Genomic DNA, 24,691 nt, shown 5'->3' with positions numbered 1-24,691 from the left:
AAGGCATCTCTGCACCACAGAAGGCATCCCTGCACCACAGAAGGCATCCCTGCACCACAGAACGCACCCTGGCACCACAGAAGGCACCTTAGCACCAAAGAAGGCACCCTGGCACCACAGAAGGCATCCCTGCACCACAGAAGGCATCTCTGCACCACAGAAGGCATCCCTGCACCACAGAAGGCACCCTGGCACCACAGAAGGCATCCCTGCACCACAGAAGGCACCCTAGCACCACAGAAGGCACCCTGGCACCACAGAAGGCACCCCTGCACCACAGAAGGCATCTCTGCACCACAGAAGGCATCCCTGCACCACAGAAGGCACCCTGGCACCACAGAAGGCACCCTAGCACCACAGAAGGCACCCTAGCACCACAAAAGGCACCCTAGCACCACAGAAGGCACCCTGGCACCACAGAAGGCATCCCTGCACCACAGAAGGCATCTCTGCACCACAGAAGGCATCCCTGCACCACAGAAGGCACCCTGGCACCACGGAAGGCACCCTGGCACCACAGAAGGCATCCCTGCACCACAAAAGGCACCCTAGCACCACAGAAGGCATCCCTGCACCACAGAAGGCACCCTGGCACCACAGAAGGCATCCCTGCACCACAGAAGGCATCTCTGCACCACAGAAGGCATCCTTGCACCACAGAAGGCACCCTGGCACCACAGAAGGCACCCTGGCACCACAGAAGGCACCCTAGCACCACAGAAGGCACCCTGGCACCACAGAAGGCATCCCTGCACCACAGAAGGCATCTCTGCACCACAGAAGGCATCCCAGCACCACAGAAGGCACCCTGGCATCACAGAAGGCATCCCTGCACCACAGAAGGCACCCTAGCACCACATAAGGCACCCTGGCACCACAGAAGGCACCCCTGCACCACAGAAGGCATCTCTGCACCACAGAAGGAATCCCTGCACCACAGAAGGCGCCCTGCCACCACAGAAGGCATCCCTGCACCACAGAAGGCACCCTGGCACCACAGAAGGCACCCTAGCACCACAGAAGGCACCCTAGCACCACAGAAGGCACCCTGGCACCACAGAAGGCATCCCTGCACCACAGAAGGCATCTCTGCACCACAGAAGGCATCCCTGCACCACAGAAGGCACCCTGGCACCACAGAAGGCATCCCTGCACCACAGAAGGCATCCCTGCACCACAGAAGGCACCCTGGCACCACAGAAGGCATCCCTGCACCACAGAAGGCACCCTAGCACCACAGAAGGCATCCCTGCACCACAGAAGGCACCCTGGCACCACAGAAGGAATCCCTGCACCACAGAAGGCATCTCTGCACCACAGAAGGCATCCCTGCACCACAGAAGGCACCCTGGCACCACAGAAGGCACCCTAGCACCACAGAAGGCACCCTGGCACCACAGAAGGCATCCCTGAACCACAGAAGGCATCTCTGCACCACAGAAGGCATACCTGCACCACAGAAGGCACCCTGGCACCACAGAAGGCATCCCTGCACCACAGAAGGCACCCTAGCACCACAGAAGGCGCCCTGGCACCACAGAAGGCACCCCTGCACCACAGAAGGCATCTCTGCACCACAGAAGGCATCCCTGCACCACAGAAGGCACCCTGGCACCACAGAAGGCATCCCTGGACCACAGAAGGCATCTCTGCACCACAGAAGGCATCTCTGCACCACAGAAGGCATCCCTGCACCACAGAAGGCACCCTGGCACCACAGAAGGCATCCCTGCACCACAGAAGGCACCCTAGCACCACAGAAGGCACCCTAGCACCACAGAAGGCATCCCTGCACCACAGAAAGCACCCCTGCACCAGAGAAGGCACCCTAGCACCACAGAAGGCATCTCTGCACCACAGAAGGCATCACTGCACCACAGAAGGCACCCTAGCACTGCACCACAGAAGGCATCTCTGCACAACAGAAGGCACCCTAGCACCACAGAAGGCATCCCTGCACCACAGAAGGCACCCTAGCACCACAGAAGGCACCCTAGCACCACAGAAGGCACCCTAGCACCACAGAAGGCATCCCTGCACCACAGAAGGCACCCTAGCACCACAGAAGGCACCCTAGCACCACAGAAGGCACCCTAGCACCACAGAAGGCATCCCTGCACCACAGAAGGCACCCTGGCACCACAGAAGGCACCCTAGCACCACAGAAGGAATCCCTGCACCACAGAAGGCACCCTGGCACCACAGAAGGCACCCTAGCACCACAAAAGGCACCCTAGCACCACAGAAGGCACCCTAGCACCACAGAAGGCACCCTGGCACCACAGAAGGCATCCCTGCACCACAGAAGGCATCTCTGCACCACAGAAGGCATCCCTGCACCACAGAAGGCACCCTGGCACCACAGAAGGCATCCCTGCACCACAGAAGGCATCCCTGCACCACAGAAGGCACCCTGGCACCACAGAAGGCATCCCTGCACCACAGAAGGCACCCTAGCACCACAGAAGGCATCCCTGCACCACAGAAGGCACCCTGGCACCACAGAAGGCATCCCTGCACCACAGAAGGCACCCTGGCACCACAGAAGGCACCCTGGCACCACAGAAGGCACCCTAGCACCACAGAAGGCACCCTGGCACCACAGAAGGCATCCCTGCACCACAGAAGGCATATCTGCACCACAGAAGGCATCCCTGCACCACAGAAGGCACCCTGGCACCACAGAAGGCATCCCTGCACCACAGAAGGCACCCTAGCACCACAGAAGGCACCCTGGCACCACAGAAGGCACCCCTGCACCACAGAAGGCATCTCTGCACCACAGAAGGCATCCCTGCACCACAGAAGGCACCCTAGCACCACAGAAGGCACCCTGGCATCACAGAAGGCATACCTGCACCACAGAAGGCACCCTGGCACCACAGAAGGCATCCCTGCACCACAGAAGGCATATCTGCACCACAGAAGGCATCTCTGCACCACAGAAGGCACCCTGGCACCACAGAAGGCATCCCTGCACCACAGAAGGCACCCTGGCACCACAGAAGGCACCCTGGCACCACAGAAGGCACCCTAGCACCACAGAAGGCACCCTGGCACCACAGAAGGCATCCCTGCACCACAGAAGGCATATCTGCACCACAGAAGGCATCCCTGCACCACAGAAGGCACCCTGGCACCACAGAAGGCATCCCTGCACCACAGAAGGCACCCTAGCACCACAGAAGGCACCCTGGCACCACAGAAGGCACCCCTGCACCACAGAAGGCATCTCTGCACCACAGAAGGCATCCCTGCACCACAGAAGGCACCCTAGCACCGCAGAAGGCACCCTGGCACCACAGAAGGCATACCTGCACCACAGAAGGCACCCTGGCACCACAGAAGGCATCCCTGCACCACAGAAGGCATCTCTGCACCACAGAAGGCATCCCTGCACCACAGAAGGCACCCTGGCACCACAGAAGGCATCCCTGCACCACAGAAGGCACCCTAGCACCACAGAAGGCACCCTAGCACCACAGAAGGCATCCCTGCACCACAGAAGGCACCCTAGCACCACAGAAGGCACCCTAGCACCACAGAAGGCATCCCTGCACCACAGAAGGCATCCCTGCGCCACAGAAGGCACCCTAGCACCACAGAAGGCATCCCTGCACCACAGAAGGCATCCCTGGCACCACAGAAGGCACCCTGGCACCACAGAAGGCACCCTAGCACCACAGAAGGCACCCTGGCACCACAGAAGGCATCCCTGCACCACAGAAGGCATATCTGCACCACAGAAGGCATCCCTGCACCACAGAAGGCACCCTGGCACCACAGAAGGCATCCCTGCACCACAGAAGGCACCCTAGCACCACAGAAGGCACCCTGGCACCACAGAAGGCACCCCTGCACCACAGAAGGCATCCCTGTACCACAGAAGGCATCCCTGCACCACAGAAGGCACCCTAGCACCGCAGAAGGCACCCTGGCACCACAGAAGGCATACCTGCACCACAGAAGGCACCCTGGCACCACAGAAGGCATCCCTGCACCACAGAAGGCATCTCTGCACCACAGAAGGCATCCCTGCACCACAGAAGGCACCCTGGCACCACAGAAGGCATCCCTGCACCACAGAAGGCACCCTAGCACCACAGAAGGCACCCTAGCACCACAGAAGGCATCCCTGCACCACAGAAGGCACCCCTGCACCAGAGAAGGCACCCTAGCACCACAGAAGGCATCCCTGCACCACAGAAGGCATCCCTGCACCACAGAAGGCACCCTAGCACCACAGAAGGCATCCCTGCACCACAGAAGGCACCCTAGCACCACAGAAGGCATCCCTGCCCCACAGAAGGCATCCCTGCACCACAGAAGGCATCCCTGCACCACAGAAGGCACCCTAGCACCACAGAAGGCATCCCTGCACCACAGAAGGCATCCCTGCACCACAGAAGGCATCCCTGCACCACAGAAGGCACCCTGCACCACAGAAGGCATCCCTGCACCACAGAAGGCACCCTAGCACCACAGAAGGCATCCCTGCACCACAGAAGGCATCCCTGCACCACAGAAGGCATCCCTGCACCACAGAAGGCACCCTGCACCACAGAAGGCATCCCTGCACCACAGAAGGCATCTCTGCACCACAGAATGCACCCTAGCACCACAGAAGGCACCCTAGCACCACAGAAGGCACCCTAGCACCACAGAAGGCATCTCTGCACCACAGAAGGCACCCTAGCACCACAGAAGGCATCCCTGCACTACAGAAGGCATCCCTGCACCACAGAAGGCACCCTAGCACCACAGAAGGCACCCTAGCACCACAGAAGGCACCCTAGCACCACAGAAGGCATCCCTGCACCACGGAAGGCATCCCTGCGCCACAGAAGGCACCCTAGCACCACAGAAGGCATCCCTGCACCACAGAAGGCATCCCTGCACCACAGAAGGCACCCTGGCACCACAGAAGGCATCCCTGTACCACAGAAGGCATCTCTGCACCACAGAAGGCATCCCTGCACCACAGAAGGCACCCTGGCACCACAGAAGGCATCCCTGCACCACAGAAACAGAAGGCATCCCTGCACCACAGAAGGCACCCTAGCACCACAGAAGGCACCCTAGCACCACAGAAGGCACCCTAGCACCACAGAAGGCATCCCTGCACCACAGAAGGCATCCCTGCACCACAGAAGGCACCCTAGCACCACAGAAGGCATCCCTGCACCACAGAAGGCACCCTAGCACCACAGAAGGCACCCTAGCACCACAGAAGGCATCCCTGCACCACCTAAGGCATCTCTGCACCACAGAAGGCACCCTAGCACCACAGAAGGCACCCTAGCACCACAGAAGGCATCCCTGCACCACAGAAGGCATCCCTGCGCCACAGAAGGCACCCTAGCACCACAGAAGGCATCCCTGCACCACAGAAGGCATCCCTGCACCACAGAAGGCACCCTGGCACCACAGAAGGCATCCCTGCACCACAGAAGGCATCTCTGCACCACAGAAGGCATCCCTGCACCACAGAAGGCACCCTGGCACCACAGAAGGCATCCCTGCACCACAGAAGGCATCCCTGCACCACAGAAGGCACCCTAGCACCACAGAAGGCACCCTAGCACCACAGAAGGCACCCTGCACCACAGAAGGCACCCTAGCACCACAGAAGGCATCCCTGCACCACAGAAGGCATTCCTGCACCACAGAAGGCACCCTAGCACCACAGAAGGCACCCTAGCACCACAGAAGGCATCCCTGCACCACAGAAGGCATCCCTGCACCACAGAAGGCACCCTAGCACCACAGAAGGCATCCCTGCACCACAGAAGGCACCCTAGCACCACAGAAGGCACCCTAGCACCACAGAAGGCATCCCTGCACCACATAAGGCATCTCTGCACCACAGAAGGCACCCTAGCACCACAGAAGGCACCCTAGCACCACAGAAGGCACCCTAGCACCACAGAAGGCATCCCTGCACCACAGAATGCACCCTAGCACCACAGAAGGCACCCTAGCACCACAGAAGGCACCCTAGCACCACAGAAGGCATCTCTGCACCACAGAAGGCACCCTAGCACCACAGAAGGCATCCCTGCACTACAGAAGGCATCCCTGCACCACAGAAGGCACCCTGGCACCCTAGCACCACAGAAGGCACCCTAGCACCACAGAAGGCACCCTAGCACCACAGAAGGCATCCCTGCACCACAGAAGGCATCCCTGCACCACAGAAGGCATCTCTGCACCACAGAAGGCATCTCTGCACCACAGAAGGCATCCCTGCACCACAGAAGGCACCCTGGCACCACAGAAGGCATCCCTGCACCACAGAAGGCACCCTAGCACCACAGAAGGCATCCCTGCACCACAGAAGGCATCCCTGCACCACAGAAGGCACCCTGGCACCACAGAAGGCATCCCTGCACCACAGAAGGCACCCTAGCACCACAGAAGGCATCCCTGCACCACAGAAGGCATCCCTGCACCACAGAAGGCACCCTAGCACCACAGAAGGCATCCCTGCACCACAGAAGGCACCCTAGCACCACAGAAGGCATCCCTGCCCCACAGAAGGCATCCCTGCACCACAGAAGGCATCCCTGCACCACAGAAGGCACCCTAGCACCACAGAAGGCACCCTAGCACCACAGAAGGCATCCCTGCACCACAGAAGGCACCCTAGCACCACAGAAGGCACCCTAGCACCACAGAAGGCATCCCTGCACCACAGAAGGCACCCTGTACCACAGAAGGCACCCTGGCACCGCAGAAGGCATCCCTGCACCACAGAAGGCACCCTGGCACCACAGAAGGCATCCCTGCACCACAGAAGGCATCTCTGCACCACAGAAGGCACCCCGGCACCACAGAAGGCATCCCTGCACCACAGAAGGCACTCTAGCACCACAGAAGGCACCCTAACACCACAGAAGGCACCCTGGCACCACAGAAGGCATCCCTGCACCACAGAAGGCACCCTAGCACCACAGAAGGCACCCTAGCACCACAGAAGGCACCCTGGCACCACAGAAGGCATCCCTGCACCACAGAAGGCACCCTGGCACCACAGAAGGCACCCTAGCACCACAGAAGGCACCCTGGCACCACGGAAGGCATCCCTGCACCACAGAAGGCATCTCTGCACCACAGAAGGCATCCCTGCACCACAGAAGGCACCCTGGCACCACGGAAGGCAACCCTGCACCACAGAAGGCACCCTAGCACCACAGAAGGCACCCTGGCACCACAGAAGGCACCCCTGCACCACATAAGGCATCTCTGCACCACAAAAGGCCTCCCTGCACCACAGAAGGCACCCTGGCACCACAGAAGGCATCCCTGCACCACAGAAGGCATCTCTGCACCACAGAAGGCATCTCTGCACCACAGAAGGCATCCCTGCACCACAGAAGGCATCCCTGCACCACAGAACGCACCCTGGCACCACAGAAGGCACCTTAGCACCAAAGAAGGCACCCTGGCACCACAGAAGGCATCCCTGCACCACAGAAGGCATCTCTGCACCACAGAAGGCATCCCTGCACCACAGAAGGCACCCTGGCACCACAGAAGGCATCCCTGCACCACAGAAGGCACCCTAGCACCACAGAAGGCACCCTGGCACCACAGAAGGCACCCCTGCACCACAGAAGGCATCTCTGCACCACAGAAGGCATCCCTGCACCACAGAAGGCACTCTGGCACCACAGAAGGCACCCTAGCACCACAGAAGGCACCCTAGCACCACAAAAGGCACCCTAGCACCACAGAAGGCACCCTGGCACCACAGAAGGCATCCCTGCACCACAGAAGGCATCTCTGCACCACAGAAGGCATCCCTGCACCACAGAAGGCACCCTGGCACCACGGAAGGCACCCTGGCACCACAGAAGGCATCCCTGCACCACAAAAGGCACTCTAGCACCACAGAAGGCATCCCTGCACCACAGAAGGCACCCTGGCACCACAGAAGGCATCCCTGCACCACAGAAGGCATCTCTGCACCACAGAAGGCATCCTTGCACCACAGAAGGCACCCTGGCACCACAGAAGGCACCCTGGCACCACAGAAGGCACCCTAGCACCACAGAAGGCACCCTGGCACCACAGAAGGCATCCCTGCACCACAGAAGGCATCTCTGCACCACAGAAGGCATCCCAGCACCACAGAAGGCACCCTGGCATCACAGAAGGCATCCCTGCACCACAGAAGGCACCCTAGCACCACATAAGGCACCCTGGCACCACAGAAGGCACCCCTGCACCACAGAAGGCATCTCTGCACCACAGAAGGAATCCCTGCACCACAGAAGGCGCCCTGCCACCACAGAAGGCATCCCTGCACCACAGAAGGCACCCTGGCACCACAGAAGGCACCCTAGCACCACAGAAGGCACCCTAGCACCACAGAAGGCACCCTGGCACCACAGAAGGCATCCCTGCACCACAGAAGGCATCTCTGCACCACAGAAGGCATCCCTGCACCACAGAAGGCACCCTGGCACCACAGAAGGCATCCCTGCACCACAGAAGGCATCCCTGCACCACAGAAGGCACCCTGGCACCACAGAAGGCATCCCTGCACCACAGAAGGCACCCTAGCACCACAGAAGGCATCCCTGCACCACAGAAGGCACCCTGGCACCACAGAAGGAATCCCTGCACCACAGAAGGCATCTCTGCACCACAGAAGGCATCCCTGCACCACAGAAGGCACCCTGGCACCACAGAAGGCACCCTAGCACCACAGAAGGCACCCTGGCACCACAGAAGGCATCCCTGAACCACAGAAGGCATCTCTGCACCACAGAAGGCATACCTGCACCACAGAAGGCACCCTGGCACCACAGAAGGCATCCCTGCACCACAGAAGGCACCCTAGCACCACAGAAGGCGCCCTGGCACCACAGAAGGCACCCCTGCACCACAGAAGGCATCTCTGCACCACAGAAGGCATCCCTGCACCACAGAAGGCACCCTGGCACCACAGAAGGCATCCCTGGACCACAGAAGGCATCTCTGCACCACAGAAGGCATCTCTGCACCACAGAAGGCATCCCTGCACCACAGAAGGCACCCTGGCACCACAGAAGGCATCCCTGCACCACAGAAGGCACCCTAGCACCACAGAAGGCACCCTAGCACCACAGAAGGCATCCCTGCACCACAGAAAGCACCCCTGCACCAGAGAAGGCACCCTAGCACCACAGAAGGCATCTCTGCACCACAGAAGGCATCTCTGCACCACAGAAGGCACCCTAGCTCTGCACCACAGAAGGCATCCTTGCACCACAGAAGGCACCCTGGCACCACAGAAGGCACCCTGGCACCACAGAAGGCACCCTAGCACCACAGAAGGCACCCTGGCACCACAGAAGGCATCCCTGCACCACAGAAGGCATCTCTGCACCACAGAAGGCATCCCAGCACCACAGAAGGCACCCTGGCATCACAGAAGGCATCCCTGCACCACAGAAGGCACCCTAGCACCACATAAGGCACCCTGGCACCACAGAAGGCACCCCTGCACCACAGAAGGCATCTCTGCACCACAGAAGGAATCCCTGCACCACAGAAGGCGCCCTGCCACCACAGAAGGCATCCCTGCACCACAGAAGGCACCCTGGCACCACAGAAGGCACCCTAGCACCACAGAAGGCACCCTAGCACCACAGAAGGCACCCTGGCACCACAGAAGGCATCCCTGCACCACAGAAGGCATCTCTGCACCACAGAAGGCATCCCTGCACCACAGAAGGCACCCTGGCACCACAGAAGGCATCCCTGCACCACAGAAGGCATCCCTGCACCACAGAAGGCACCCTGGCACCACAGAAGGCATCCCTGCACCACAGAAGGCACCCTAGCACCACAGAAGGCATCCCTGCACCACAGAAGGCACCCTGGCACCACAGAAGGAATCCCTGTACCACAGAAGGCATCTCTGCACCACAGAAGGCATCCCTGCACCACAGAAGGCACCCTGGCACCACAGAAGGCACCCTAGCACCACAGAAGGCACCCTGGCACCACAGAAGGCATCCCTGAACCACAGAAGGCATCTCTGCACCACAGAAGGCATACCTGCACCACAGAAGGCACCCTGGCACCACAGAAGGCATCCCTGCACCACAGAAGGCACCCTAGCACCACAGAAGGCGCCCTGGCACCACAGAAGGCACCCCTGCACCACAGAAGGCATCTCTGCACCACAGAAGGCATCCCTGCACCACAGAAGGCACCCTGGCACCACAGAAGGCATCCCTGGACCACAGAAGGCATCTCTGCACCACAGAAGGCATCTCTGCACCACAGAAGGCATCCCTGCACCACAGAAGGCACCCTGGCACCACAGAAGGCATCCCTGCACCACAGAAGGCACCCTAGCACCACAGAAGGCACCCTAGCACCACAGAAGGCATCCCTGCACCACAGAAAGCACCCCTGCACCAGAGAAGGCACCCTAGCACCACAGAAGGCATCTCTGCACCACAGAAAGCATCTCTGCACCACAGAAGGCACCCTAGCACTGTACCACAGAAGGCATCTCTGCACAACAGAAGGCACCCTAGCACCACAGAAGGCATCCCTGCACCACAGAAGGCACCCTAGCACCACAGAAGGCACCCTAGCACCACAGAAGGCACCCTAGCACCACAGAAGGCATCCCTGCACCACAGAAGGCACCCTAGCACCACAGAAGGCACCCTAGCACCACAGAAGGCACCCTAGCACCACAGAAGGCATCCCTGCACCACAGAAGGCACCCTGGCACCACAGAAGGCACCCTAGCACCACAGAAGGCATCCCTGCACCACAGAAGGCACCCTGGCACCACAGAAGGCACCCTAGCACCACAAAAGGCACCCTAGCACCACAGAAGGCACCCTAGCACCACAGAAGGCACCCTGGCACCACAGAAGGCATCCCTGCACCACAGAAGGCATCTCTGCACCACAGAAGGCATCCCTGCACCACAGAAGGCACCCTGGCACCACAGAAGGCATCCCTGCACCACAGAAGGCATCCCTGCACCACAGAAGGCACCCTGGCACCACAGAAGGCATCCCTGCACCACAGAAGGCACCCTAGCACCACAGAAGGCATCCCTGCACCACAGAAGGCACCCTGGCACCACAGAAGGCATCCCTGCACCACAGAAGGCACCCTGGCACCACAGAAGGCACCCTGGCACCACAGAAGGCACCCTAGCACCACAGAAGGCACCCTGGCACCACAGAAGGCATCCCTGCACCACAGAAGGCATATCTGCACCACAGAAGGCATCCCTGCACCACAGAAGGCACCCTGGCACCACAGAAGGCATCCCTGCACCACAGAAGGCACCCTAGCACCACAGAAGGCACCCTGGCACCACAGAAGGCACCCCTGCACCACAGAAGGCATCTCTGCACCACAGAAGGCATCCCTGCACCACAGAAGGCACCCTAGCACCACAGAAGGCACCCTGGCATCACAGAAGGCATACCTGCACCACAGAAGGCACCCTGGCACCACAGAAGGCATCCCTGCACCACAGAAGGCATATCTGCACCACAGAAGGCATCTCTGCACCACAGAAGGCACCCTGGCACCACAGAAGGCATCCCTGCACCACAGAAGGCACCCTGGCACCACAGAAGGCACCCTGGCACCACAGAAGGCACCCTAGCACCACAGAAGGCACCCTGGCACCACAGAAGGCATCCCTGCACCACAGAAGGCATATCTGCACCACAGAAGGCATCCCTGCACCACAGAAGGCACCCTGGCACCACAGAAGGCATCCCTGCACCACAGAAGGCACCCTAGCACCACTGAAGGCACCCTGGCACCACAGAAGGCACCCCTGCACCACAGAAGGCATCTCTGCACCACAGAAGGCATCCCTGCACCACAGAAGGCACCCTAGCACCGCAGAAGGCACCCTGGCACCACAGAAGGCATACCTGCACCACAGAAGGCACCCTGGCACCACAGAAGGCATCCCTGCACCACAGAAGGCATCTCTGCACCACAGAAGGCATCCCTGCACCACAGAAGGCACCCTGGCACCACAGAAGGCATCCCTGCACCACAGAAGGCACCCTAGCACCACAGAATGCACCCTAGCACCACAGAAGGCATCCCTGCACCACAGAAGGCACCCTAGCACCACAGAAGGCACCCTAGCACCACAGAAGGCATCCCTGCACCACAGAAGGCATCCCTGCGCCACAGAAGGCACCCTAGCACCACAGAAGGCATCCCTGCACCACAGAAGGCATCCCTGGCACCACAGAAGGCACCCTGGCACCACAGAAGGCACCCTAGCACCACAGAAGGCACCCTGGCACCACAGAAGGCATCCCTGCACCACAGAAGGCATATCTGCATCACAGAAGGCATCCCTGCACCACAGAAGGCACCCTGGCACCACAGAAGGCATCCCTGCACCACAGAAGGCACCCTAGCACCACAGAAGGCACCCTGGCACCACAGAAGGCACCCCTGCACCACAGAAGGCATCCCTGTACCACAGAAGGCATCCCTGCACCACAGAAGGCACCCTAGCACCGCAGAAGGCACCCTGGCACCACAGAAGGCATACCTGCACCACAGAAGGCACCCTGGCACCACAGAAGGCATCCCTGCACCACAGAAGGCATCTCTGCACCACAGAAGGCATCCCTGCACCACAGAAGGCACCCTGGCACCACAGAAGGCATCCCTGCACCACAGAAGGCACCCTAGCACCACAGAAGGCACCCTAGCACCACAGAAGGCATCCCTGCACCACAGAAGGCACCCCTGCACCAGAGAAGGCACCCTAGCACCACAGAAGGCATCCCTGCACCACAGAAGGCATCCCTGCACCACAGAAGGCACCCTAGCACCACAGAAGGCATCCCTGCACCACAGAAGGCACCCTAGCACCACAGAAGGCATCCCTGCCCCACAGAAGGCATCCCTGCACCACAGAAGGCATCCCTGCACCACAGAAGGCACCCTAGCACCACAGAAGGCATCCCTGCACCACAGAAGGCATCCCTGCACCACAGAAGGCATCCCTGCACCACAGAAGGCACCCTGCACCACAGAAGGCATCCCTGCACCACAGAAGGCACCCTAGCACCACAGAAGGCATCCCTGCACCACAGAAGGCATCCCTGCACCACAGAAGGCATCCCTGCACCACAGAAGGCACCCTGCACCACAGAAGGCATCCCTGCACCACAGAAGGCATCTCTGCACCACAGAATGCACCCTAGCACCACAGAAGGCACCCTAGCACCACAGAAGGCACCCTAGCACCACAGAAGGCATCTCTGCACCACAGAAGGCACCCTAGCACCACAGAAGGCATCCCTGCACTACAGAAGGCATCCCTGCACCACAGAAGGCACCCTAGCACCACAGAAGGCACCCTAGCACCACAGAAGGCACCCTAGCACCACAGAAGGCATCCCTGCACCACAGAAGGCATCCCTGCGCCACAGAAGGCACCCTAGCACCACAGAAGGCATCCCTGCACCACAGAAGGCATCCCTGCACCACAGAAGGCACCCTGGCACCACAGAAGGCATCCCTGTACCACAGAAGGCATCTCTGCACCACAGAAGGCATCCCTGCACCACAGAAGGCACCCTGGCACCACAGAAGGCATCCCTGCACCACAGAAACAGAAGGCATCCCTGCCCCACAGAAGGCACCCTAGCACCACAGAAGGCACCCTAGCACCACAGAAGGCACCCTAGCACCACAGAAGGCATCCCTGCACCACAGAAGGCATCCCTGCACCACAGAAGGCACCCTAGCACCACAGAAGGCATCCCTGCACCACAGAAGGCACCCTAGCACCACAGAAGGCACCCTAGCACCACAGAAGGCATCCCTGCACCACATAAGGCATCTCTGCACCACAGAAGGCACCCTAGCACCACAGAAGGCACCCTAGCACCACAGAAGGCATCCCTGCACCACAGAAGGCATCCCTGCGCCACAGAAGGCACCCTAGCACCACAGAAGGCATCCCTGCACCACAGAAGGCATCCCTGCACCACAGAAGGCACCCTGGCACCACAGAAGGCATCCCTGCACCACAGAAGGCATCTCTGCACCACAGAAGGCATCCCTGCACCACAGAAGGCACCCTGGCACCACAGAAGGCATCCCTGCACCACAGAAGGCATCCCTGCACCACAGAAGGCACCCTAGCACCACAGAAGGCACCCTAGCACCACAGAAGGCACCCTGCACCACAGAAGGCACCCTAGCACCACAGAAGGCATCCCTGCACCACAGAAGGCATTCCTGCACCACAGAAGGCACCCTAGCACCACAGAAGGCACCCTAGCACCACAGAAGGCATCCCTGCACCACAGAAGGCATCCCTGCACCACAGAAGGCACCCTAGCACCACAGAAGGCCTCCCTGCACCACAGAAGGCACCCTAGCACCACAGAAGGCACCCTAGCACCACAGAAGGCATCCCTGCACCACATAAGGCATCTCTGCACCACAGAAGGCACCCTAGCACCACAGAAGGCACCCTAGCACCACAGAAGGCACCCTAGCACCACAGAAGGCATCCCTGCACCACAGAATGCACCCTAGCACCACAGAAGGCACCCTAGCACCACAGAAGGCACCCTAGCACCACAGAAGGCATCTCTGCACCACAGAAGGCACCCTAGCACCACAGAAGGCATCCCTGCACTACAGAAGGCATCCCTGCACCACAGAAGGCACCCTGGCACCCTAGCACCACAGAAGGCACCCTAGCACCACAGAAGGCACCCTAGCACCACAGAAGGCATCCCTGCACCACAGAAGGCATCCCTGCGCCACAGAAGGCACCCTAGCACCACAGAAGGCATCCCTGCACCACAGAAGGCATCCCTGCACCACAGAAGGCACCCTAGCACCACAGAAGGCACCCTAGCACCACAGAAGGCATCCCTGCACCACAGAAGGCATCCCTGCACCACAGAAGGCATCTCTGCACCACAGAAGGCATCCCTGCACCACAGAAGGCACCCTGGCACCACAGAAGGCATCCCTGCACCACAGAATGCATCCCTGCACCACAGAAGACACCCTAGCACCACAGAAGGCACCCTAGCACCACAGAAGGCACCCTGCACTACAGAAGGCACCCTAGCACCACAGAAGGCATCCCTGCACCACAGAAGGCATCCCTGCACCACAGAAGGCACCCTAGCACCACAGAAGGCACCCTAGCACCACAGAAGGAATCCCTGCACCACAGAAGGCATCCCTGCACCACAGAAGGCACCCTAGCACCACAGAAGGCATCCCTGCACCACAGAAGGCACCCTGGCACCACAGAAGGCACCCTGGCACCACAGAAGGCATCCGTGCACCATGGTGCAAGGTTGCCTGCAATGTAAGCAGGATTGTTTTTGCGCAGGAAGACTATCATCGGAGGCCTTTTCCGCATTCTGTGTGCGCTGCAGAACGCAGCACACACAGAAAGAGGAAAGAACTAGTAAAATAAACATATTTCTCCTCATTACACCTCTCCTGGGGAGTTATAGCATTCCCAGGTTTACCAGTAATGGTATATCAGGGAATCCACGGGTGGATGCGTGTAACACCCACGTAACACAATACAGTGATTTGTGCTGCGTTTTGTTACTCTAGATGGCCTTGTGTGGCTTATGAATCACACTAGGTAGTTCCACCAACCTTGCGCCCCCTTGCGTGGCGCAAGAGCGACACAACTCAATGATAAATATGCCCTTCGGACTGAAAGCAGTCGGCAGTGATGGCTTAGATTCAAAAACACGGACAGACTCGCAGGGGCGGCTCTAGGCTCATGGAGGCCCTGGGCAGGGAGCGTAGGTAGGGGCCCCGGAAGAGGGAGTCCGGGCGGGGACCCCAAATCCCTGCCAGGGGCAGCCACCCAAATATGTATTCATCCTCAGAGGATTACTATATTAAGGATATATATTGGCGTGGGGGCCCCTGGGGTTTGGTGGCCCTGTGCAGGTGCACAGCTTGCACATGCCTAAGGCCGCCCCTGAGACTCGTACAGAAGCTCGTGATAATGGGGGAAATGTGCAGTGTATGGGTTACTGCATATTATTATAGTTTTTGCAGATTTATTATAATACTGGAGCAATGCAGAACGTCTCTGAAGTTACCACCAACAAATGGATGGTGGGAAGGAAGCACGTGAAAATCTATCTCAAGCTGCTGTTCCACATACGTTACTGCATTTTTGTCCGCAGGGATGCTAAACTGAGGGCTAATCAAATCTAGAGGTACTACCACATATCCCAATTAATTAAATACCTAATTGGAATTAGCACCCCACTCTAAATAGGGGCATCATAGTATATACTACTCAAACTGCTACCCTCATGAGTCTGAGGAAGGTGGCAACGCGCTGGTTGTGCTCAACATAATGTTCAATAGAACAGGTTGTGCCATTTTACCTCTAAGTTCCCAAACTATTTCTCACATTTCTGGAAGGATCTCTTTTGTTTCAAATGACTGGTCTGGCTGTGGATACGTTTGGGTTAATCTTTCTGGTAGTTGACGGAATCACTACCTGGCGGTGACCGGACTATGGCCAAAACAAGTGGGACGGCTTATAATAACGCAATTGTTTGGTTTATAAATTTCATGCATTTATGTCTTCTGTGGCTGTCTATATATTTTCCCCTCATTCTCTTTGGATTAGATCAAATTGGTTTGTTCTGATAAAATGTTTGGCTAGAGGTGCAGACTAACCAAACACAAGGAGATGATGGACGGAGCGCTAAAACTTTTCAGACACTCACCCCCAGTCACAGATCTGGGTTGAATCCATCATTGTTCTTTAGCTCACTTTGCCACCTCAGTTCAGACCCAGTCACATGCAAATCAGTCTTGACCCTGTGCCTCATGGGAACAGTCCAGCCCGAACTGCCAAGGCATGTCTTCCCTGGGCCGGAAACATGCATCCTGGGACTGGTTTTGGGGCAACACCCCTCATCAGCCAGGCTAGCTTGAATCCAGTGGCAAAGTGAGCAAGGGACCCACGTCTGGTCATACCCTGGAAACTAACACTATAATTTCTGCCATTGGATGCCCCTTTCTAATTTTATATCTGAGGCCCGGGTGAGTAAGAAGCAAGAGGGAAGGGTTTGGGCTCGATTCACAAAGTTATTTGTGCCTGTAAATCTTATTTACACGCTCAAATACAAGTGCAAGATATTCATAAAACTATGGACCCGATTCACAAAAGTAATCTGAGACAAAATTCTAACTTTAAGACTTTCAATATTCACAAAAGGCATTTAGGAGTAGTAAAATTAGGATTCCTAACTTTACTACTCCTAAATGTCCTTTGTGAATAGCAAACGTCGTAAAGTTAGGATTTTGTCTCAGATTACTTTTGTGAATCAGCCCCAAAAACATTTACTTGTAAAGCCTTTTTTTCCAAACACATTATTACTCCCACAATGGTGTAACAACAAATTCCACCCCAGTACTGGGGAGGGGGCGTTCAAGGTCAGGTTTTCCTTATAAATTTAGGAACAGCCCCAAACTCTATTAATTTGTGGGGGGGGGTTCTAAAGCTACTCTCCAATCCCTTTTCACCATGGCAATGGTCAGTGATGTACTCCTGCCGAAGGCATGAGTATTTTCATTGCCAAGATGAGTAGGAGAAGGTAGCACAAAAAAAACTACCAAATTGGAGGGGGTGTTGGAAAAGGTATTCCTCCCTGTGCAGAAAAAACCCCAGAAATTGTTGCACTGCTCAATAGTGATGGATTTCAGCTGATGTAGTTGTACAATTATACCAGCAGAAACTCTGTCTGAATTAAAGCCGTAAAAGGAAATTCTTAAACTTCTTCCCGGATTGTGTCTGCAAACCTGGGTTTGACAAAACTTCAGTAAAGTTTTGTAAAATGTAAAGAGTAAAACTACAGCCATACAATCATACAATGGTGTAAATTTACATATGCCAAAGTTTCACTTTTAAAATTATTTTTTTTAGAATTACAGAATATATAACTAATATGCCGGCATGGTTGAATCATCTATTGCAGCCTTTATATATTCAAAAGTAAGCCCTGAGTTTGACCCCAAGAGGGCACCTCAGGAATCCCACCACAAGATCCAAGAGGTCAGGTGACCCTACCCTGTCCCCTTATATCTTATTTCTTTCACCCTTGCCTGCCCCCTTATAGCTTTTTTTTTCATTTTCAGGAGAAGTGGACTAAGCCCCTGTGTCCTGTAATAGTGGCTGCAACATTTCTCTCCATGTTGCTGCCAGACAATTAGAGCAGGAGCTCCCACAGGACTCAAAGTAGGTTCTCACTCACTCATTATTTGATGTTGTATGCCCACAGGACTCTTGCGAGAGTCCTGCAAATACAGCCATCCAACCTTAGTTTCCCAAAGATACTAAACGGATTTACACCAAATAACAAAAAAGACACTTTCTGGGTAATCGTCCAGTTTTCTGTCAAATTTGGTGAAATTCATTCAGCTGCATTGGCTGTAACAGTGTCTGAATTTCCCTATGAAAATTGAATGAGAAAATTACATTTTGGGACCCCCTTTTGTCTTTTGGAAAGGTTTGTGAATATTTGTCAAATGGCAACAAAGTTTTTAGCAAACCAAAAAATCGATTTCCTTTGCGCGCCCGGGCCATGCACAGCGTTGTTAAGTATGTCAGATCAGTTGTCGTGAGTGATGTTATCAGTGATGTCACAGAACATGTCATGAGTGCTTTCATTTTTTAGGTCATAAGCAAGGCATGGGGAGGATGTGAGTTATAGGCACAATCACCCGGGCAGCCAACCGCACACAGCTTTCAACTGTTCATGGAAACCCATCACAGACACCCAGGCCCACGACCAGTGCAGCCCCTAAGCTCCCATGCGATTCCAATGGGTAATCCATATTGGAAAATCCAAAGAATCTTTAAAAAGAAATCCTCCCCCCAAAAAAAACACACACACAGTAAAGGGGAAGGGTACCCTTACCCTGACCCCTTATGCTTCATGTGTTTTTGTTTTTAGGACACATGAACGAGGGCCCGTGTCCTGAAATAGGAGGCACAATATTTCTCTTCATGTTGAGGCCAGCCAATCAGAGCATGAGCTACCTTGGGAGTGAGACAACTGACGGGGAAAAAAGACTCCTCAGCCAAACAGACCGCTCTATTATTTGAAGATGCATGATCGCAGGTCTTTCACAAACTCACACAAACCCAACCATCTATGGCCCTTATTACGTATAGCGTGCACTTTTCCAGTTTGCACCTTTGCTCATCTTTAAATAGGTGCGTTGTGAGCAAACAGGGGGAGTGTGCACTATTACAGTGATTGTGATGCCCTCGGGGCAGCCGCAAACTCGTGTTGGCCTGGGGCAGCCGGTCTATATTTCATTGTGCAGGTAGCCGCCGCCTGCACTTTAAAGAGAGATTGGAGACCCCTTTGCAGGTGTGTGCAGTGAATGACCCCATTGAACTCCATTCCCCCCCAGGGAGCTGCTGTCAAGGGGAGCACTGACCCTTTGCCACCTTTTTGTGCCGGCACTTTTAGTGCGCCTCCTGAGAGCTTCGCAGAGGCAAAGAGATTCCATTATTGGGCTGGGGCCACGTCCAATGGGTGCACATGCCAGTTGCGCCCTCTGGGCATTTTCTGCAATACAGCTTCAGATATAGAAAGTTTTTTCAACTTTATCTCTGAAAAATTACAGTTTTTTTAGCTCTCAAGAGTTAGCTAATTCATGTTTATGGAGTACATGATTCAGCTGAAGAGCAGGAGCTAAGAAAAATCTAATAGAGAATAGAAATAGAATATAGGAACTTAATTGAAAAACTCACCTTGGTATCCCAGGAAGAGGTTCTTCCAAGCAGCAACAAATCAGATCTCGTCTATCTTCTTGGGTAGCAGGAACAGGTTGTTCTTCCAGGAAGTTGCAATTCAGATCTTGTCTATCTCCTTTGGTAGAAGGCCTTTAAACAAATGTTGAGTTTAGTATCTCAGTAGTGACTTATTTGCTTTACCTTTCAGCAGACTGATTTCATTAACAGCTTTACCATAAACTCCCAATTTAGGAATTATTTGTTGATTTCTGTAACTCTATAGAATGAGCAGAGTATACATAACCGGCAACTTCATATTATATTTCAATATTACAACTGAGGATCTTTGGTCATATAACAAATTACAAGACTGAAGGACGAATGGTTTTTAAATGTCACCTGGGACAGTCCCAGCTTTGAAGGAACATATTACATGTGGCCCTTTTTGTACTGTTTATACTACATATTTAGTTTTAGTTTAGCTCACTTGATGTGAAAATATATGTATTATTTCAACCATGAGAAGAGTAAGATGTTGCACTGTGTTACTTAGTTGTAGTAAAATGAATAGATACGCATGATCATTAATGTTAGTCAGAAGGTCTTATTGTACTGAAGCCTTTGCTTTGTTAAAAGCACCTTTTGTCTACAAATGTTTGGCACTTTGTAACTTTCAGCTACTAGTAGGAAGCTCCTAGTAAGCCATGTTTTGTTCACCTTTCATGGTGGGAATGCTCATAAAAGGAACTGTAGGTATCAACATGTTTAAACAGTATCAACATAAAGTGGGTAGTAGGGTTCCCTAATGGGGAAACGTCCGCACATTCATAGAGCAATTTTATAATATATACGTGTAACATCAGAAATTTCTTTAAAAGTCTGGATTAGGGTGCTTAATTTGCCCTTGCTACACCAACTACCCAATGGTGTTACATACAAACAAAGTCTGCAAAAAAGGGACAAAAAAGAAAAGGGCTTCGACAGCACACCTCTTATCATAACATCAATAATATATATGGGAATATGTAGTGCCAATCAATTTAGGTATAGAGACAATCACAGCAGTTTTAGTCAGACATGTTATATTATGTTATGTTATATATATTTCTATAGCGCTAGATAGGGATCCAAGACGTATAGTGAACTTGATATTCTTTTATTCCAAAAACACTTCAATAAAAGCTCCCAGCACACGGCTTGCCGACACGTGTTTCGTCTTACAAAGACTTTTACAAGGCTGGAAATATAAAAATATACACCAATCATTTATATATACACATAAAAGTATGTCTTTGAAGCCCTTTTCTTTTTTGTCTATGTTTAAACAGTATATTAGTTCATTATTTGGAAGAATATTCATGCTGGGACATGTTTTGGCTGTTGGACTGAAATCAATGCAAGAAACTTTTCTGGGCCTGATGTTGCATGCAGTCCACAGCTCATGTGCGTGATGTCATCTCTTGCAGGGAAAGTCCAGAAGCAGCACAGAGTATCACTTCTGGTGATACTCAGAGCATCCTGGTTGTGCCTGAGGATGAGGAGAACTGGTATTGTCCCCCGCACAGGAACATTTTTACAAAGAATTCACAAAACGCAGTGCAGTAAATAAAGTTGCTGCACTGCGTGAAAGAACTGCACCATATCTTCAAAGAAACGCCTCAGTTCTGTTGTCTGTGCTACCTAAAGCCAACACAGGCCCCCCTCCAGCCTTAGTGCAAGGGTGGCTGCGTTGTGGTCAGGATAGTTTTTGTGCAGGAATGGGTATCTTATTGCAAAAGATATACCCTTGGGGGCTTTTTCCTTCTTGTTTGTGAGCTGCAGAATGCAGCCAATATGCAAAGAGGAAAAAACAAGGAGAATATGTCTTATCATTACACGAGCCTCAGACAGTTGCACCATTTTGACGTAAATCCATGTCTCCACCTCTTTCTAAATATGGGTTTGCATAAACCTCTATGGAAGGATGCACGGGAACGCCCATGCAGCATCAGTGGAACCCATCCCTGGTGCAAAGGAACAGAAGGCAGCTGAATGCGCTGTGTTGCGTTCTTACAAAGCCAGACAAATTGACATGTGGGGCTTTATAAATACCAAATGGGATTTAGCAACAGTGTTGTGTCAATAAAGTAATGCAACCCTGATGCAAAATCTTTGTACATGAGGGCCGTAGGATCCTAGGTGTAGCCCTTTGTACTCCCTATGTACAAGTCCCTGATTGAGACAGTTAACTATAGTTTTTGCAGTGCATACTTGCATCCAATGAAAATACCATCTGGATTCCCCGAACAAAGTGAAATGCTGAGGCTTGAGGCTTTGTATTTACTTGTTTGTAATGACTGCCATGTCCAAGTGCATTAAAACCAGTAATGTTATGCATAGTCCATCACAAACATAGATAAGAATGAGTGAATTACAATAAACCACCTGTCATTAGGGTTACTCGTAACTGCGCATGTACATTTCTTTAGCATAAGAATGGCCTTTGTAAAAAGGAGGACTGATACTGAACATCCACCACCTTTTCAACCAGTTTCCTATTTTACCTTTGCAGCTCCTGGAATGTGTAGCTAGGTCTCTTCACAAGGGCAGAGGCCACTGCAGAATCCTACAATGGCAGAGGGGCAGATACACAGAACTAACTTAAGACAAAATCCTAACTTAAGTCTGTCTTAAGTCTGTCTTAAGTTTGTCTTAAGTCTGTCTTAAGTCTGTCTTAAGTCAAACTTAAGTCTGTCTTAAGTCAAACTTAAGACAAAATCCTTACTTTACTGCTACTAAATGCCTTCTGTGAATACCAAAAGTAGTAAGTTTAGGATTTTGTCTTAAGTTAGTTCTGTGAATCGGGCCCTTAGTCTTCTAAGACTCGTTTTCAAAGAAGAAGAAACTGATAGACTGGACATGTGAATTGTAGAGAGGCACTGTACACTGACCGGCGGTGGGCATCAGCCTAGCTGTTTGTCTCTGGGAAAGTAAGCTGTAATTGACCTTTAACTCATTGAGCATCTTGTTGAGGAGGACTAAGCCTGCATACCATCATCATTCTCTTATGAACTACTGTGCTGCTGCCTTGCCAGTATGGAAGCCATGGAGGCACAATTACTGACCCAGTTCACTCTACATCTCACCATTAGAACAGAGGCAGACTGCTGAAGAAGCAGGTCTGAAGGGCACAAAAGTTCATAAGCATCTTCTAGCCCCTCAACTTTCTTAACCCGTTGCATGCGGGGCTGATTTCCCCGCTGTTCTGAGGGGAGGCGTGCACAGCGCCCCGGTGCTCATGATGAGCTCAGCTCGTCATGAGCCACGGTGGTCGTGGGCTCATGACAAGCTGTGCTCGTCATGACCACACCTGTTCCTGTAGAACGCTCGCACAGCAGGGGAATTAGCCCAGCGTGTAAGCGTTCCAACGGTCATGACGAGCTTGTGTGCTCAGCCCAGTGTGTGAGCGTTCCAACGGTCATGACGAGCTTGTGTGCTCATGAGCGTCGAAGGTGTTAAAGATGAAGGTCTGGCTGTATGAGATTCCATAAGGATTCTCCATCCCCGCCAACTAGAGTACTCGTTCTAGTCTGGAACACATGAGTTGCATGTGTGCCTTGATATGTTTTTGTGTTGTGCGGATATGCATGGGAGGGTGGTGTGTGCAGAGAATCTTGCCAGGACACACTCGGACCACAATCAATTGTTGCTGACTATCAATTGGAATACTCCTAAAACAGTGATACTGAGATAGAAGCTCAAAGTTGAACTGTTGGAGGACCCAGTGTTTTGAGCAGGACCTGGGTACCCACCAAGAATTACACAGGCAAAAACAAAGGAATGGCAGCTTCTTCCCTGGTGGAGAGGGAAGCTTTTAAAGTTGTGTTATGAGGGCACTGAATTGCCACATTAGTAGGGATTAAAGTACAGCTTAATAATGACATACTTACACAAGAAACCTTGCACAATACGTTGGAAAAAGGAATGGTTACTGATCTGTCCTCTAGCACTAGCGTGTGGGAAGAGCAAGAAACATTGCTGGCTTCAGTAGAGCTTTTGAAGGGTTATGACTACAATAGGTGTATTTATAAGGGGCATGACAAAATGGAAAACTGGGTGGTTGCTTGCATGATTGGCTAATCCTGATAGGAAGTGCTTGCAGATTCTGTACATTGAGGACGCTGCTGGGAATCTGGTCTACACACAAGCAGGGATTAACATGTCTTTAGGTGAATACTACACACAACTATGGTATAGATGGATCAACAATGCCATTTGCGATTCCTTATTAGCGAAAAATAAGGATTCGCTAATAAGGAATAGCAAAAGGCTATGCATGTAGAAATCGCAAAAAAAATAGCGATTTCTAAACATTCCTTAATTGCGACTCGCAAATTGCGAGTCGCAATTAAGGAATACCTTCCCATTCATTCCATGGGCTTAGAGGTCCATAGGAATGAATGGGAAGACATTCTCAATTTGCGATTTCTTAAATTGGGATCCCAAATGCAAAAATACTGGTTACAAAGGGGCAGATTCTCAGAATCTGCCCCTTTGTGACCAGTTTTTCCTTTGATGCATCTATACCTATATGCTTTACGCGGGTACTAAATACACATGTGATACATGATTATGTTATAAATGCAAAGTTCCATAGATTATCCAGCGCTGATGCCAAATTTCTTTGTGAGGTAATAACAGTGTAAGTAATCAGAGGGGCCATTGAGGATCTGTAAAGGTTCCCTATAGAATTTTATGCTGCACACAGTGAGCAACTTTCTCCAAAGCTTGTAGGATTGGAGCCAACTTCGTGTGCTGATCACTACCCTGACCAAACCAGGTAGGGACAGCGAGAAGGTGGCCTCGGATAATCCGTTGTTGCTGATGAATGTGGATTACAAGACCCTCAAACGCGTATTGGCCAAAAGATCG

The 24,691-nt window shown here is 53.6% G+C and overlaps 2 protein-coding genes across 3 annotated transcripts in view; both read right to left on the bottom strand.

The window, feature by feature from the left end:
• LOC144772264 (uncharacterized) overlaps positions 1-24,691 on the bottom strand; it is a 1,157,681-nt gene that overhangs the window by 800,280 nt on the left and 332,710 nt on the right. The gene's annotated exons all lie outside the window — the stretch shown is intronic.
• The window catches only part of LOC144772267 (histo-blood group ABO system transferase-like), a 134,573-nt gene that overhangs the window by 48,147 nt on the left and 61,735 nt on the right, over positions 1-24,691 (bottom strand). Inside the window, exon 5 of the mRNA XM_078656499.1 lies at positions 19,799-19,904. Within this exon, the coding sequence (XP_078512625.1) occupies positions 19,799-19,904 (106 nt within the window). The remainder of the gene's footprint in view (positions 1-19,798; positions 19,905-24,691) is intronic.

Source organism: Lissotriton helveticus, chromosome 8, assembly GCF_964261635.1.
Source record: "Lissotriton helveticus chromosome 8, aLisHel1.1, whole genome shotgun sequence".
Taxonomy (NCBI): Eukaryota; Metazoa; Chordata; class Amphibia; order Caudata; family Salamandridae; genus Lissotriton; species Lissotriton helveticus.
The sequence above is the reverse complement of the archived record's forward strand: the minus strand, read 5'-3'. Positions and strand labels throughout refer to the sequence as shown.